The 15,327-nt window shown below is 32.3% G+C and overlaps 1 protein-coding gene across 1 annotated transcript in view; it reads right to left on the bottom strand.

The window, feature by feature from the left end:
* The window catches only part of LOC123670439 (mucin-5AC-like), a 101,396-nt gene extending 88,239 nt beyond the window's left edge, over nt 1–13,157 (bottom strand). Inside the window, exon 1 of the mRNA XM_045603935.1 lies at nt 13,039–13,157. Coding sequence (XP_045459891.1) covers nt 13,039–13,157 — 119 coding nt within the window. The remainder of the gene's footprint in view (nt 1–13,038) is intronic.
* Between the last annotated feature and the right edge of the window lie 2,170 nt (nt 13,158–15,327).

The following is a 15,327-nucleotide window of genomic DNA, read 5'->3' as shown; positions in this document are numbered from 1 at the left end:
TTCACCGGTACAATTATTCACACAGTCACACTGTACCAAATCGGAAACACTTTCTTAAGCTCATAAGGCGTCTTTTATAAATGAATATGTTAAGGAAAGTATTTTTAGGTATTAAATTTTTGTTATTTTTCAGTATCCTGTTTTGTCAAAAGTCACAAATTGTTTATTGATATATTTAAAGGCATAAGATGGTCCTAATTCTAATAATGTCATGATCATCATCATCATCATTTCAGCCTATTGCAGTCCACTGTTGGACATAGGCCTCCACAAGTTCGTGCCAAAAATGGCGTAAGCTCATGTGTGTTGCCCATAGTCACTACGCTGGGCAAGCGGGTTGGTGACCGCAGGGCTGGCTTTATCAAATCTGTGCATCATGTGCATCTGTGTATTTCAAAGCCAACGGTTGAATGGTTATCTCGCCATCGATCGGCTTTACAAGTTCCAAGGTGGTAGTGGAACTGTGCTATCCCTTAGTCGCCTCTTACAACACGCACAGGAAGAGATGGGGTCGCTATATTATTTAATGCCGTAGCCACACAGCATACTACTAATGTATAGACTTGGATATGAGTTAAAAAAAACACGATAGTATATCGAAATACGACTTTTTCCTCATTACCTATTTGTGTAAATCTTTCAAGCATTCAATTGCGTGTACCACAATCATAACAAACGTCTAATATATAAGTTTTGTAATAAAAAAAATAACCATTAATTGCCCATGAATATTACACAATCGATTCAGAAGCCATATCGTGACAGACGGCACGCAACACTGAGACTCGTACTATCCTAGGATATGTCATTTTAACTACTTAATTACGTGCAGCTCGATTGTTCGTTGCGATGTTAATGATCGCAATTTTCTTATTTATACATTAGAAAACAATCACTCAAAAATACTCCGTATTTATAATCACTTAAAGGCTAAAATCCCGTGTAGTTTAGGTACCGTTTATTACGAACGTGATGTACTCGTATTTAGTTAAAAAACAAAACAATTATAGGGTTTTCTAAAACGGCAGCTTAAATAGCTATTTAATTTTTTTTTCTACTCTGCGTGTGCGGTATTGTTTACGATCTTTAATGAAATGAATGTCTTTTAAGTAATAAATACAGTTGCTTAAAGGCATTTCTTTATTACTTACAGTTCTTTGTTGCAAGTTGTACTTAATAATACATTAATTGTTCTTAACCCTTTAGTATACCGTGTGTTCTAGTAAGTCTTTAACCATACTAAATGCCTTTAAACAGGTTTAATTTGGATGATATCTACACGCATAACCTAATAGTGTCCGAGATAAAAGTAAACTTAGTTTACGATTTTCTAATTACAAAAAAAAAACCTCTCAAAAGTATTTCAATGCGATTTATAAATTATTGTAAAAGGATTGAAGTACAAAATATTTTACCGTTGAAAATATTTTTATTTAATTGTATAACAACCCTACACAAGACACATCACACCTTGGCCGGAATGTCTTCGACATGAAAACGCTGACAATAAAATTGATGATTCCCAATTATTACTGATATTTGCCGCCTTGGACCCAATTTCTGTTACACAAAATATAATTTATAACCAATACACAATGTTATACATTCGTAATTTACTTAGTTGTTTATGAGAAAAAAATCTAAAGCTATGATTTAAAATTTTTGATATTTAGAAAATATTTTGTAAGGGTATTAATTTGTGAATACAAAAGATTGCAATAAAATATATCGGTTCGAATCGTAACAAGAATTCGAGTACACAGAGGTAACATCAAACTGTATTCTTATGTAACAATTTTAAAATGTTTAAATCTAGAAAAATGAGGATTTAAACACAGTAAGCCACTGTGTTAGGTGAACGTAAAATTATTTATTATTGTTTTTACTTTTTTGTACGCCACAAATAGATTGTAAGCAACGCTTGAAGATAGGTACAGACTCGTAGAACGTAGGTTGACTTATGGATGGCTATTTAGAAATTTGTTCATAGAAGACAACCCTTCCCAGATTTACCACGAGGCCTATTAACGATTTTGCTTTAAATATAATTTTGCTTACAGTTAGTGCCAGCTGAGTCTTGAAAGCAAAAGTTCTTAAAAACTGGTTCTAGAGAACGGTGACAGTTGGTATACGAACGAGTTTTCGTTTCACGTATAATAATAATATTTATCTTAATTTTATATAATTAAAAATACAGCAACAAAATTTTTTATATAACTAAACGTGCAAATAAGCGTATAACTTGAACGAATCTAATTCGTAAAAGAAATTAAAACAAAAGCGTAAGTATTATCTATATGGCGGTAAAGTAGTTGACAAGGTGTGTTTCACGCCGTACTTTAAAAAATAATCTAGAATACTCCATTACAGTTTCTATTAGATCTCAGTCGTTAAACTAATTACATTTTTGCTCTAGTTGTTAAATAAATTAAAAAGGAAGTGCTATCGTGTATGCTATCAGGTATTCTATAGTTGTTAACGGTGATAGCCTGTTATTTCGAACATCCGCTACCTTGAGCTCGATACACTTGATCCATTTACGGGTGATTTCTCTTAATACTCATTAATCTTTACTTAAGTATTCATAGTCAATGTAGATTATTTTGATCATTTGACTATGAATACGAGTCCGTGATAATTATACTAATACAGTCATAGTATAGCCAAAAAGGATTTAGTGAAAGTAGATATTTAAATAAAAATGAGTGTGATTTAGACCACACGACTGAAGTAAAACTTCTTTTGCTCCATATGTATGTATAAATTAGAGAAAGAGAGAAAAAATATGTGTGCTTACAAGAGAGAGATCTCTTGCCCGATACGAAACGTAACTCTCTCTTTTTCTTTCTGCACTAACTTCAATCTCTATCTCAACTTCCGTTCGCCTCGCCCGATCACATTTTTCATATCGCTCTCGTCATACTTTCACAAGCTTACTTCTTAAGTTAAGCGTGTATATAGAAGTTTTATTTCAAAATCTGCAACTGTTTAAGATTAAATAAATTAATTTTTTATGTTTATTATTAAGTATTGTCACAGAAAGTACTAATTATAAATATTCAACAGAAAAGTAAATACTTTTACAAGAATTACGTTGTAGCGACATCTATCACGCGACTACGAACTACGTAATTAGAGCAAAAACTGACGTATGCTACATCGCGCTATCAAAGTTATCAAAGTGATTGAGTATATATACAAGACTGAAGCCGACAACAACCGTCGGGGCCAGTAGCCCGCCAGACACAACAACGGTCTGGTCGGAGGATCCTCCCTTTGTGACGGCGGGCGACGAACTTCACACCATGTTCCTCACGCTCCTCCAAGCTGGTGACCCCGACGTGATTCCTCACATCTCCAAAACGTTTATAGCCGCGTTAAACACCTGTCTTACGATCACAAAAATTTTCTATTAATTTTTAATGCAAAAACATACCGATGCAATTCTAATTCAAGTTTGTATTTAGAAAAAATGTAACGAAGCCTTGCAAGTGAATCGATTATATGAAAATTAACATAAATTTGCACATTGAATGGTATTTTCATTTCAACAATAAATAGTGCTAATTCTAATCTTGAGGTCAATACGGTCGATTATTGTCTGACAATAGAATCGCTTCCTGTTACATTGTGTTCGTAAATATTCCATTAACAAGCACACAATTATAGTACCTATGTATTACATTGTTATGCGGATTCATCTGAGCATAGGTATATTAAAATTTATGAAGATTCTTAATTTAAATAGTTTTTATGACTGATATTTCGTAACTAAGAGTAATTGCTTTAATAAAAATTTTAATAGTTATGTAATTGTTAAGTTATTTTTCTACAAAAAAAAGTTTTTACTGACGTATTCTAGGGTTAAAACTTTAACGAATTAAGAATAATTTTCGTCTTTTTAGAAACTGCATCTATTTGTATAAATCATAATGCAAGCATTAATAATAATTGTTTGCTCGCAAACGAAAAAAAACCAACTTTAATTACATCGATAAGTAATAACTACATGGATAGACAACAAAAAAAATAGTCAAGTAAACACGCGTTATCAAATATTACTCAAAACTTACTCGTCAGATCTCAATCAAATTTAGAGAAAATCTAAAAAAATTAACGAAGTCGAACCCAATAAAAAATTATGTGGTATTAATAAAACGTAGATCGACGAAAAATTTGTCAAGTAAATACGCATTATTAACGATAACTCAAAAATATTTATTAGATATGAATTACATTGTACTGTGTGGCTACGGTACTAAAGAATATGGCCACCCCCTCTCTTCCCGTGGGTGTCGTAAGAGGCGACTGAGGGATAACACAGTTCCGCTACCACCTTTGAACTTAAAAAGCCGACCGGTGGCGGGGTAGCCATCCGACTGCTGGCTTTGAAATACACAGGCCGAAGACGGGCAGCAGCGTCTTAGGTGCGACAAAGCCAGCCCTGCGGTCACCAACCCGCCTGCCCAGCGTGGTGACTATGGGCAAAACACATGAGTTCACGTTATTTTTGGCGTAAACTTGTGGAGGCCTATGTCCAGCAGTGGACTGTATAGGCTGTAATGATGATGATTAATTACATTTAAATTGGACCATGTGTATGTACACCTTTCAAATAAATTTAAAAAAAAAAAAAACATCAATCAATTTCAATTTTAAAAAAATCATCGAAATCTGTCCTCTAAATCAAAAGTTCTTAGTTAATAAACATATAAAATAAATAAAATCGAATTGAAAACCTCTCCTTTTTTGAATTCGTTTAAAAAAGAACTTAACTAAATAAAAAATTGTTTATTAAGCCGCACGACAGTCTATATTTCAAAGGAAGCTTCTTACAGTGATTGACGATGGATCGATTTTTTCTCATTAATCGACAGTAAATCATGTTAAAATTTCTCAAGCTAATAATAGATCATTCATATGGTAATACGCTTCCGCTGCTTCGTAAATTATACCTTTTAACTTACTTTTTTTACTGTTTTGCATAAAACTGATTTTATTTTTCACCGTTCACTTTCTACGAGTTGCCATTACTAAATAACGGATCAATTAGAAAATACACTTAAATATTTTACTGCGATATAAAAAAAAACTGTTTATGCTCACAAAATAATTCTATTTAAACATTTTCATTTCAACATTTTTAAAGCAGCGTAATCAATATATTTAAAATATCTTAGTTATAGTAGCAATGAGAAAGAGGGTTATCAGATATCTTCTTTTTATTTTGATGATTGTACGATAATAAAGTATTCTAAATTATTATATGTTTACACTTGACATTTTCATCGGCATTTTCTTTTTCATTATGCTAGTGAATTTATAGTCATGGCTTCGGTGCTGAAATATGAGCATATAGACGTATTTTTATACTAATTAACCTACCTTACAGTAGATCCTACTGTTTCCAAACAGTTTTGTGTTCCTGTTGGTGAGTAAGGTGACCGAAGCTTAGATATTAGGGTCGGCATCGCGCTTGCAATGCTTCTGGTGGTGCAGGCGTCTATAAGCTACGGTAATCTCTTACCATCAGATGATCCGTACGCTTATTTGGCGACCTAGTTGTTAAAAAAACTACTAGTGCGGTAAAATGCGTTCCGTTTGATGTAAGTAGTTACTGTAGTCTATGGTAGCTTCTAACCTAAGGAGCCTTGGCTACCTAACGCACCACAGGAATACAACACTACTCAAGCGCAGTATTTATTGTTTATTTGTTGTATATTTGTATGGAAAATTAATAAGGAAAACAAATTTATTCACACGTAATTTTTAATTGTGTTTTTTTTTGTACGTCGTTTTTACTACTGTTTTGATGTGTGTCGATTAGATGTTATAATAAATTCGAATACAAATGACGATATGATGATTTTCACACGTTTTATTTGCTATTGTCTTCCAACGAAAATGTTCTTTTAAATATATATTTTCACTTTTACTTTTACAAAAGTTGTAATTTCTTTTCCGATCTTATCAAAATGAACAATTTTCAAAATATACAAGATTCAAATATTATATATTTACAATTTGAATTAACTGTCATTTTTTTTTGTAATTAATGGAAAGTTTATTATAAAATGTGTTGTGAATATATATATATATATATATATATATATATATATATATATATATATATATATATATGACAAAAAATAAAATTCATTTTCTACAAATTACGGCGACTTTAAAAATAATTTTATATTTCTTATTTATTTAAGCATTCTAACAATATATGTACATATTTTCACATTGCTATAAACACATTATATTGTTGGGTCCTTAATACATATAGCAATAGTTAGCATGCATAACATACAATAATTTTTTCAGCTTACATACCCTAAATCGAAATCATTAGTTATTATAAAAAAGAAATTACAATAAAAAGAAAAACCAAATAAATATCAATAACAAAAACATAACGTTATAATAAAAAAAGTGAAAGTGTTCACAGGATATTATAACAAGATTTTATCAATAATTCGACTTGCTATTAATTAATAACATATCTTATGTTTTTACATTACTTCCTATAAAACATATGTTTCAGAAGTCACACGAAGCTATTGACTCTCAATATATTACGCGTATTGTATAATAATTACCATAGCTTCTTCACGTTCACGGCCACTTGCCTCGCCATGTGATCGTTAAACACTTTTAAATACCGAACAAAGAAATGTAAATGTTGGTACAGTTGACAAACCGGAACACGTGCTAAGTTTTGGATTTGTGACGATCACGATTAGGATTTGTATAAAATAATGTACTATAGGTAATATTGTTCTAGGTTAAGGGCTAATTTTGAAATAGGTACTTCCCATTTTCTTATCCAAATATTTACTGGGAATGTTATCACAACCGCTCCAAAAATTTTCTGTCTTGTTTCTTCCATTTTACGTGAATCGTGAAATAATCTTTTTGACAAATGGAACTCTTAATATTGTGATAAAATCTCTAAATTTATTATATTTCGGTCGCAACACAGTAGTGTTCAGCGTTAAGATGCACAGATTATGAGTCACGATACCAGCGAGTGCACAGGAATTCGCTCAAGACTTACTTTCTAAAGCAGCTGCCTTACTTCATCTTACATATCAATGACACTTTCGCTCGTAATAACAACGTAATAGCCACTCGGTGAATATAAATACATTTCAAATGAGAATTTTATTTAAATTATTAACTTAAATTTGTTCTGCAATACGATATAAACGCCTCAAAATCATTAGTATCTAGTATGAGCGGGATCGTTAATCGAAGTTTTGGACACGCATAATACCAACGCCTAGACAAACATTTGTGTGACCTAAACAAATATTGGTCACGTGCGAGCGGCCGTGGTTTTAATAAACAACGACCTCTAACAAAACTGGCAGTTTCTGTAAATGTGCCAAACTGTCGTCGATCATGTCATTTTAAAATTCCCACCGATGTCTTCTTACAGTCACATTTACTATAGATCCTTAAACTATACATTATCCAATGTATGTATGTTGATACTTAAATGCATATAATTTAATTTACGTATTAATTTGTTATAAGAGTACATTCAATAAAATACAACTTGATATTTTGATGCAAAGGTGTTTAATCACATCCAATTTATAAAATTTATATAAAAGAGCTCTTGACTAATTCACCTCTTAACCACCCACGAGTGTGTGAGCATTATAAGTATTTCATCGAACTTTCTGCCCGTTCACCGTACTAAAATCAATTTAATATAATATAATACAATGTGTTTAAAAACTATTTTATTGTTTGAGTTAAATAAAGGCAAACAAAATTTCGAGTGGGTTTTAAAAACAAGGATTACAATTAAAAGAAAATTATAACGTTCCTAAGGTTCTTTTGTTTAATAAACAGTAATAATATTTTAAAGCAAATACTGGATTAAAAATTACTTAGTAAACTTTTATGATACAAATATAAAAAACTTCCTGTACTTGTTATTAAAATGATAACCAATGCTGCTTAGTAATATCTATATTTCAGGTATCCAGATCGAAAACAGGTTATACGATCTACTTTCTAAATGATTGCCAATACAGTAGTCACTTGACCCACATTTACGTCTAAATACTGGGCTACATTGATTGTCTCCAAAATAAATAGAAATATTTTACAACCGGCGTACAATGAGATCAGTGTGCGCCAAGACTAAGTTGAGAAATAAGTGAATTCTTAAATTTTTATAAATATTGTTTCAAGGACTTAGTTCTTTTTTTTTCTCTTTGTATCAACAGTGCAAAATGGCATTCTTATTATTTAACTATAGTAAAGCTGTTTCTTAACCAACGTGATTTGTAATCGTTTTTAAAAAAATATTACAAAAATTTTATATCTTATTTTATTTTGAATTTATGTGTTGTAATTTTTATTCATTCATTTATAAATGTGCCCGTTACTGCAAAATTTATAAATGCCGCACTACTGGTAATTGACTTTTTCACCTCTTTTTATAAAAGACAAGAGCATACGCTTCTTTACCGCTTAACCAAGAGTGATAAAATGCTGTCTCCTGAGTAAATATGAAAACTTATATGAGTAATCAAAACTTACACTTTCATTAAATATGTGTATAACTATTTATTTATAGTAAAAATGATATATCTGTCCTCTATCCGCCAACGACAGACCGCAGGACTGATGGCCGTTGTAGCAGACGGGTCCTGGAATGTAGATCGCGTCTTGGCAAACGCAGTGTGGGACGTCCTCCAGCCCGTTGGACCGGCGATCTACGTAAGATTGCCGGATGCCGGGATGTCTGGCGTGAACTTGGGGAGGCCTGTGTCCAGCAGTGGACTGCCATAGGCTGAACTGACTGTCTGATTGACTATTCGACAACCCGCATTGGAGCAGCGTGTTGGAATAAACTCTGAACCTACATGGGGAAAGAGGCATGTGCCTAGCAGTGGGATATTACGGGCTGAAGCGTATGTGTCTTCTGCGAAATCAGCGATGAACTTAAGGAATGTATGCTATTTTTGGATAGCAATTATGGCCGACAATTGTTAGTCTTCAATGCTATCTCCCTATAAATATATTACCTTTTCTTTCTGTGTCTCCATTGAATGTTCGCTTTGCCAGTTCTTTGTCATCCATGTATGTACGTAATCAAATCAGTCGTATGGTTTGTAAGCTGCTCTTCGATGCGTAAATATTTTGCAGAACTGAACCCGGATAGTGATGCTGTTACAGTTACACAACGATATGATGTTACTTGAGCAGATATAGATTATATTTATTTTAGTTTTTTACGTGATAATAAATTTTATGAACTATATATTCGAAAGTCGAATGACTTCGTAGCACATTACCATCCAAAATCCCAGACCCCCGACCTCACTATTTTCTGATTGACAAAATATATAAAGGTTCGAGATTTTTAAAATAAATCTAATTAGTGTCTAGCAATAAATACTGTCGACAGAAGGTAGTATGAATGCAGAATGATGATGATGATATGAACTTCATATTTTTTTACAGTATTTTCTTAATATAATAAATAATGTAAAATAGCTAGTTAATACCATTTTAGCAGCAAATAATACGTTTATTGTCTACACCTAAACTACTTTATTGTATATATTTTGTCCTTAAAAAAATAAGAAAGGTCTGGAGTGACTAAAGTCTATTAGATCTCTCATGTGTCATACGAAATACTGACAGTCCGATACGTCACATAGGTAATGTGCATGGAGCATAGGTAATGTGCGTCAGAGACAACGCTTTCATCATCATCATCACTTCACCTTATCACAGTCGACTGCTGGACATAGGCCTCTCAAAGCATTTTTTTTTTTAAATAAAAAATAATTTATTTAGCAAAACGTTTACTTAACATGATACTGTGTTGGGACATCCTTTTAAGTAAGTGATGTCTCGCTCTTCCATATTCATACTTATAAAATTAAAACTTAAAATTATCATAATTCAATCAAAGTTTATTTATGTATGTTTCTGTGTGTGTATGAGTGTGTGTGTATGTGTATGTGTTTGTGAGTGTTGTGTTTAGTATATTTTTTAGTAATTACTTCAAGATAAGCCTCAGTCCCTTCATAAGTTAGTTTTGTAACCCATTCAGTTAGTGATTTTTTAAGTTTGTAAGAATTTAAAAAATATATTTTCAACAAATTGTTTATCTTTTTGTATCCATGAGCCAATTTTTTAGCGTATTGTTAACAAACAATTATTTAGTTTTAGCAATAGATGTTTCATTAACAATGTTTGATCTTCTTTTTGTTTTAGTAGTAACATCTATCCTCGCTGTTTTATGCATATTTAGTATCAGCTGTAATATATATATCCTTCTCACACTCAGTACCTTATTTATAAAGTACAACTCTTTTAGAGGTTAAGTACGGTAAGATTTACCGTACTTAACCTTTAACAACGCCCTTAGACTACGTTCTAGTTCAAGGAATTTAATTTTTGACGCTCCTCCCCATACTGGTATGCAATAGGAAAGTAATGATTGAACAAGGGCTATATAAACTTGGTTTAACGTTTTTTGTTGCTACATGTCTTAGATTTTTAAAGATATAAATTAATTAAGCCCTTTAAATAATAAAAAATTATAAAGGCCTCCCCAATTACGAATTAATAAAATTAATATAACTTGTTTATTAAAAATAGGTTAGATTTTTTGTATATTTATTAAATTATAATTATTTTAATTTAGTTATCATTATCGCAACGCCGAAAGATTGCGTTAATAATGAAATTTATTTACAAATTAAGTTCAAAAGACTTCAACGCGCATCGACCTACACATTCATCGTAATGCATTTTTTCTTCGAAATATTTATGAACATGATTAAGTAATTATCTAAAATATTATTATGAGGTAGAATTTCTTTACGTATGCTTGACCTGGGACGTAAGCTGGTGAATGCGTGACGAAATCGTTACAAAAAGTGTGATCGGGCGAGGCGAACGGAATTTAAAAGGAAGATTTTGATAGATGAAGTTAAATAAGTTCTACTTCAGTCAAGTGGTCTAAAGAACACTCGTGTTTTTTGTACAAATAAATTAAAATATTGGCAGTTTTGGATTGGATATGATTATTTTAAATAGATTTAGAACTGAATTTTCTATATAATCATGGTAGAGGTGGCTCATAGTAAAATGATTTACGGTGTCATCAAATTGTACTGATTCGAGATATCATTAGCACTAAACAATATTCTTGGTAATATTTCGAAAGCCTCCATGTAATTTGTATACATATTCTATGTATTTGTCACACAACATTATTATTATTGTTATAATATTACACATATTGCTACCAAGAATTCTTTTAGTAAATCATTTATATATACATATTCACGTTATAAACACATGATTTCACGTTATTTTTGGCGTAAACTTGTGGAGGCCTATGTCCAGCAGTGGACTGTATAGGCTGTAATGATGATGATACATATTCACTTTATAAATAAACTACGCATTTTTCATGGTTCTAGACGTGTTAACTTTCCATATATTTTTTTAATCATCTTCAAAAAAGAACAAGGTTTTCAAATCACTGTATTTTTTTTCTTATGCGTTTTACCTCATCACTGTTTACTGGAAGTACCGATTTTGATGACTCTTTTTTAGATTGACAGCTGATATTTGTCGTGTACATTTTAATTTGGTCGAGACCTGACGAGTACCTTTTGAGGGATTTCTAATAAAGCGTATTAAGTTGACATTTTTTGTAATACCCACGTTGTATTACTTGTCGATGAAAATTTTACTCGATTTTTCGCGCAAACATATATATATATATATAACCATATTTAAATAGGCTTCAAAACTAATTTCGAATCGTCAATTTACAAATTTAAATTTTTAAGAAATTATTTTTGTAAATTCTCTAGAGAAGAATCGACAAAAAACTCCGCATTTACTCTTTTGAAAATAATATATAAACTGTGTTTTATTACAAAATCAGTAATATCTTGCATGAAATACAGCGTCACTAAGTTCACACATCTTTATTATGTATGTAATCCCGAATAATACGCTTTATCTATTAATTTCTTTTAAATAAACACTTTAAATTTACTTTGAGACAATTACAAATACGAAATTGGGAAAACAAACAATATATTAATATAAGTTTTAAGCTTTCACGGCCACAAATAACACTTTAACGGTCGAGTACGACCCGTTAGGCCGTGACCATGGTCTACAACGTTGTCGAAATATAAGGAGTTTCAAAACGCTAAGTCCGGCACAAGTAAAAGTTAGTCTATTAAATACTATACTATTTGTGTTCCTAAAACATTAAATGAATCAGTTGGTTCTACGATATACGTATTAGGCAAACGATGAAATAGTACAGAGAAAACAAAGTCAAACATGTGGAACAGAATTTCGCCAAATTATTTAAATTTAACACTAAAAGTAACGAATCTAAATCGTTACTATTAAGTCGCTCCTATGAGTAATCGTGCGTTTTCAATAAAAAAGTAATATAAGCCAACTGGACTACTAGAACAACTAGAAGCCAACTGGGTGTTAAATTCCCACACTGCAGGTTTTTGGATCTTCTTATTTATTATTGTACTACAGGTTCTATATCTATTTATTTAATATTGTATATTTTGATATGGACCCAAAAACGCACCTAATTTATAGTATTTTTTTGTCTTTGTCACTTGTCTAATTAAATGGTATAGAATCAGATGCCTAATGTATTACTTCAAATGGTCAATTTGAATACGGTCGATCGCACCGATTAACCGTAACCCTTCGTGTCTTCTTTATTCAACGCGACATTGGCGAAAATCGTCCGTTCTTTTTATTATTAGAAACAATTATCTAAAATGAATGAATAAATAAAAATGTCAATTGATTAATGAAATACAGATATTATTTAAACAGATAATATGTCAATTTGATATCAACTTCAAAAATATTCTCTCTAAAATTTATTTTTATATTTTATTATTTCGATCATATTTCTTTATTAAATTGACATCAAATTGCATAAAATAATTCTGACAATATCGGAATTATATATAAATTACAAGATTCCGCTTTAACGTTTTTTCTTTTTCAGATTTCCTGAGCGTGGCGTTGCCGAGCAATGACAGCGGCCTGAGGCAGGTAGCCGGGTGCCCCTGCAGTGGGTCTCCGTGCTGCCGACACCGCAGCAACGCCATAATAGTGACTTTATGTGTGTTTATTTAAGTGTACATTGTTTAGTGCGATATTATGTCAAATAGTTTTAAAACAACCAATGTATCTCAACCGGAACTTTTCACTTGTCCAGAATGCACTAACGGAAAGTTATTTAGGGGCCGCAAAGGCTTAAAAATTCACACTACCCGTTGCCACAGCATGTCTCTAGCTAGATCACTATCATCTGTGATTAAAAAATGTATTTCGGACACTGATTCAGCCTGGCAAAAATCTTTTTTTGTTATCCTACAAATTTTTACATGTTGATAAAACCAAAAATGGTTCTTTATCAACTAAATTAAAACAGAATAGCTTGTTAGACATTCCGATTATCATTCCTAAAAACCCACGACCTTTATATTCTGATTCTAGTAAAATTATTGAAAATAAAGCAATGGATGGAGATCTTAAGAATGCAGCTCGCATTCTTTTCTCTAGTGATACCCTCGCACCTTTTGATAGTAAAACGCTAGAAGCCTTACGCGAAAAGCATCCTTTACCGAATCCGGCGTCCTTGCTCCCAAGTCCACCTATTTTCAATAATGTTTAACAGGTTAAAGATGAAGACACCTATGCTGCAATTATGTCGTTCACAAGTGGCTCTGCTAGCGGCATAGACGGCATCACACCACAACATCTTAAAGATCTTGTGAGTGTCTCAGCCGGTGACGCTGGCAGGGCTCTCTTGAATGACATAACCAATCTTTGTAATTTCATGTTACCTGGCAAGGTATCTTCATCTTTTTTGTCTCATATTTACGGTGCAAGACTATGTGCCTTTAACAAAAAAGACGGTAGTATTCGTCCAATTCCCAATGGGACCACATTTTGCCGTCTGGCGTCTAAATTGGCATGTAGACACATAGTCTCCAGCCTAAAAACAAAATTTCAACCAATACAATTGGGCTTTGGAAGCAAAGGAGGCTGTGAAGCAGCAGTTCACGCGGCTCTTACTTTTTTAAAAAGTAATGAGGCTGAAGTTCTGCTGAAAGTTGATGTAAAGAATGCTTTTAATTCTTTAGACAGAGCAACCTTGCTTAACGAAGTTTCATTACATCTTCCTGAAATTTATCCTTATGTTTGGCAATGTTACAGTTCACCATCTAAACTACTTTTTGGCGAAAATACAATTTTTTCTAATGTCGGCGTTCAGCAAGGAGACCCACTAGGTCCAGCTCTTTTTAGTCTAGGTATCCACAAATGTATCTCAAATTTAAAATCGAAATTGAACATATGGTACCTAGATGATTGAACCATAGGAGGTAAAGTAGACGATGCCGTTGAAGACTTAATCAAAATTAAAAACAAGTTTGATAAAATTGGTCTCAAATTAAATTTTTCAAAATGTGAAATTTTTTTCACAGATCTATCACTTTCCAAAATTAATTTGGCAACGGAATTATTAAACGTACGTATAAAATTGCTCCTAATTTAAAAATACTTCAAAGAAGTGCACTTTGTCTTCTAGGTGCACCACTTTTTGATGAAGGCACACAGCCAATTTTGGATAATAAAATTAAAATATTCGTTGAAAACAGTGACAAATTGGGCACTCTAAATTCTCATATTGCCTACACTATATTAAAATATTGTTTATTTGTCCCCAAATTAATGTATATTTTACGCGCAAGCCCAATTTGGAAATTTCCTGGAATAACCGAAAAGCTTGACGCCACTTTAAAAAATTCATTAGAAAAAATTCTAAATTTATCTTTTGATGAAAATTCATGGACCCAAGCTACTTTACCAATTAGAGACGGTGGCATCGGCGTGAGGAAAATTTCTAGTGTCACTCTTCCTGCGTTTCTTGCTTCTGTGCATAGTATCAAGGGTTTATGTTCTGACATCTTAAAATCTAATTCAGTCCAAATTACAGATGCTACAGATGCAATAGAAAACTGGAAGATAATGTGTCCTAATGGCGATATCCCGAAGATCGTTACAAAACAAAAACTTTGGGATATACCAATAGTTCACAATACTCATATAAGTTTGATGCAAAATCTTACAAGTGACAAAAATCGTGCCAGCTTCTAGCTGTGTCAAATAAAGAGTCAGGTCACTGGTTACACGCAATGCCGTCAAAAAATCTTGGGACACTTTTAGACAATGAAAGTTTTAGAATTGCACGTGGTCTCCGGTTGGGAGCTT

The sequence above is a fragment of the Melitaea cinxia genome, chromosome 4 (genome assembly GCF_905220565.1).
Source record: "Melitaea cinxia chromosome 4, ilMelCinx1.1, whole genome shotgun sequence".
Lineage (NCBI taxonomy): Eukaryota > Metazoa > Arthropoda > Insecta > Lepidoptera > Nymphalidae > Melitaea > Melitaea cinxia.
The sequence above is the reverse complement of the archived record's forward strand: the minus strand, read 5'-3'. Positions and strand labels throughout refer to the sequence as shown.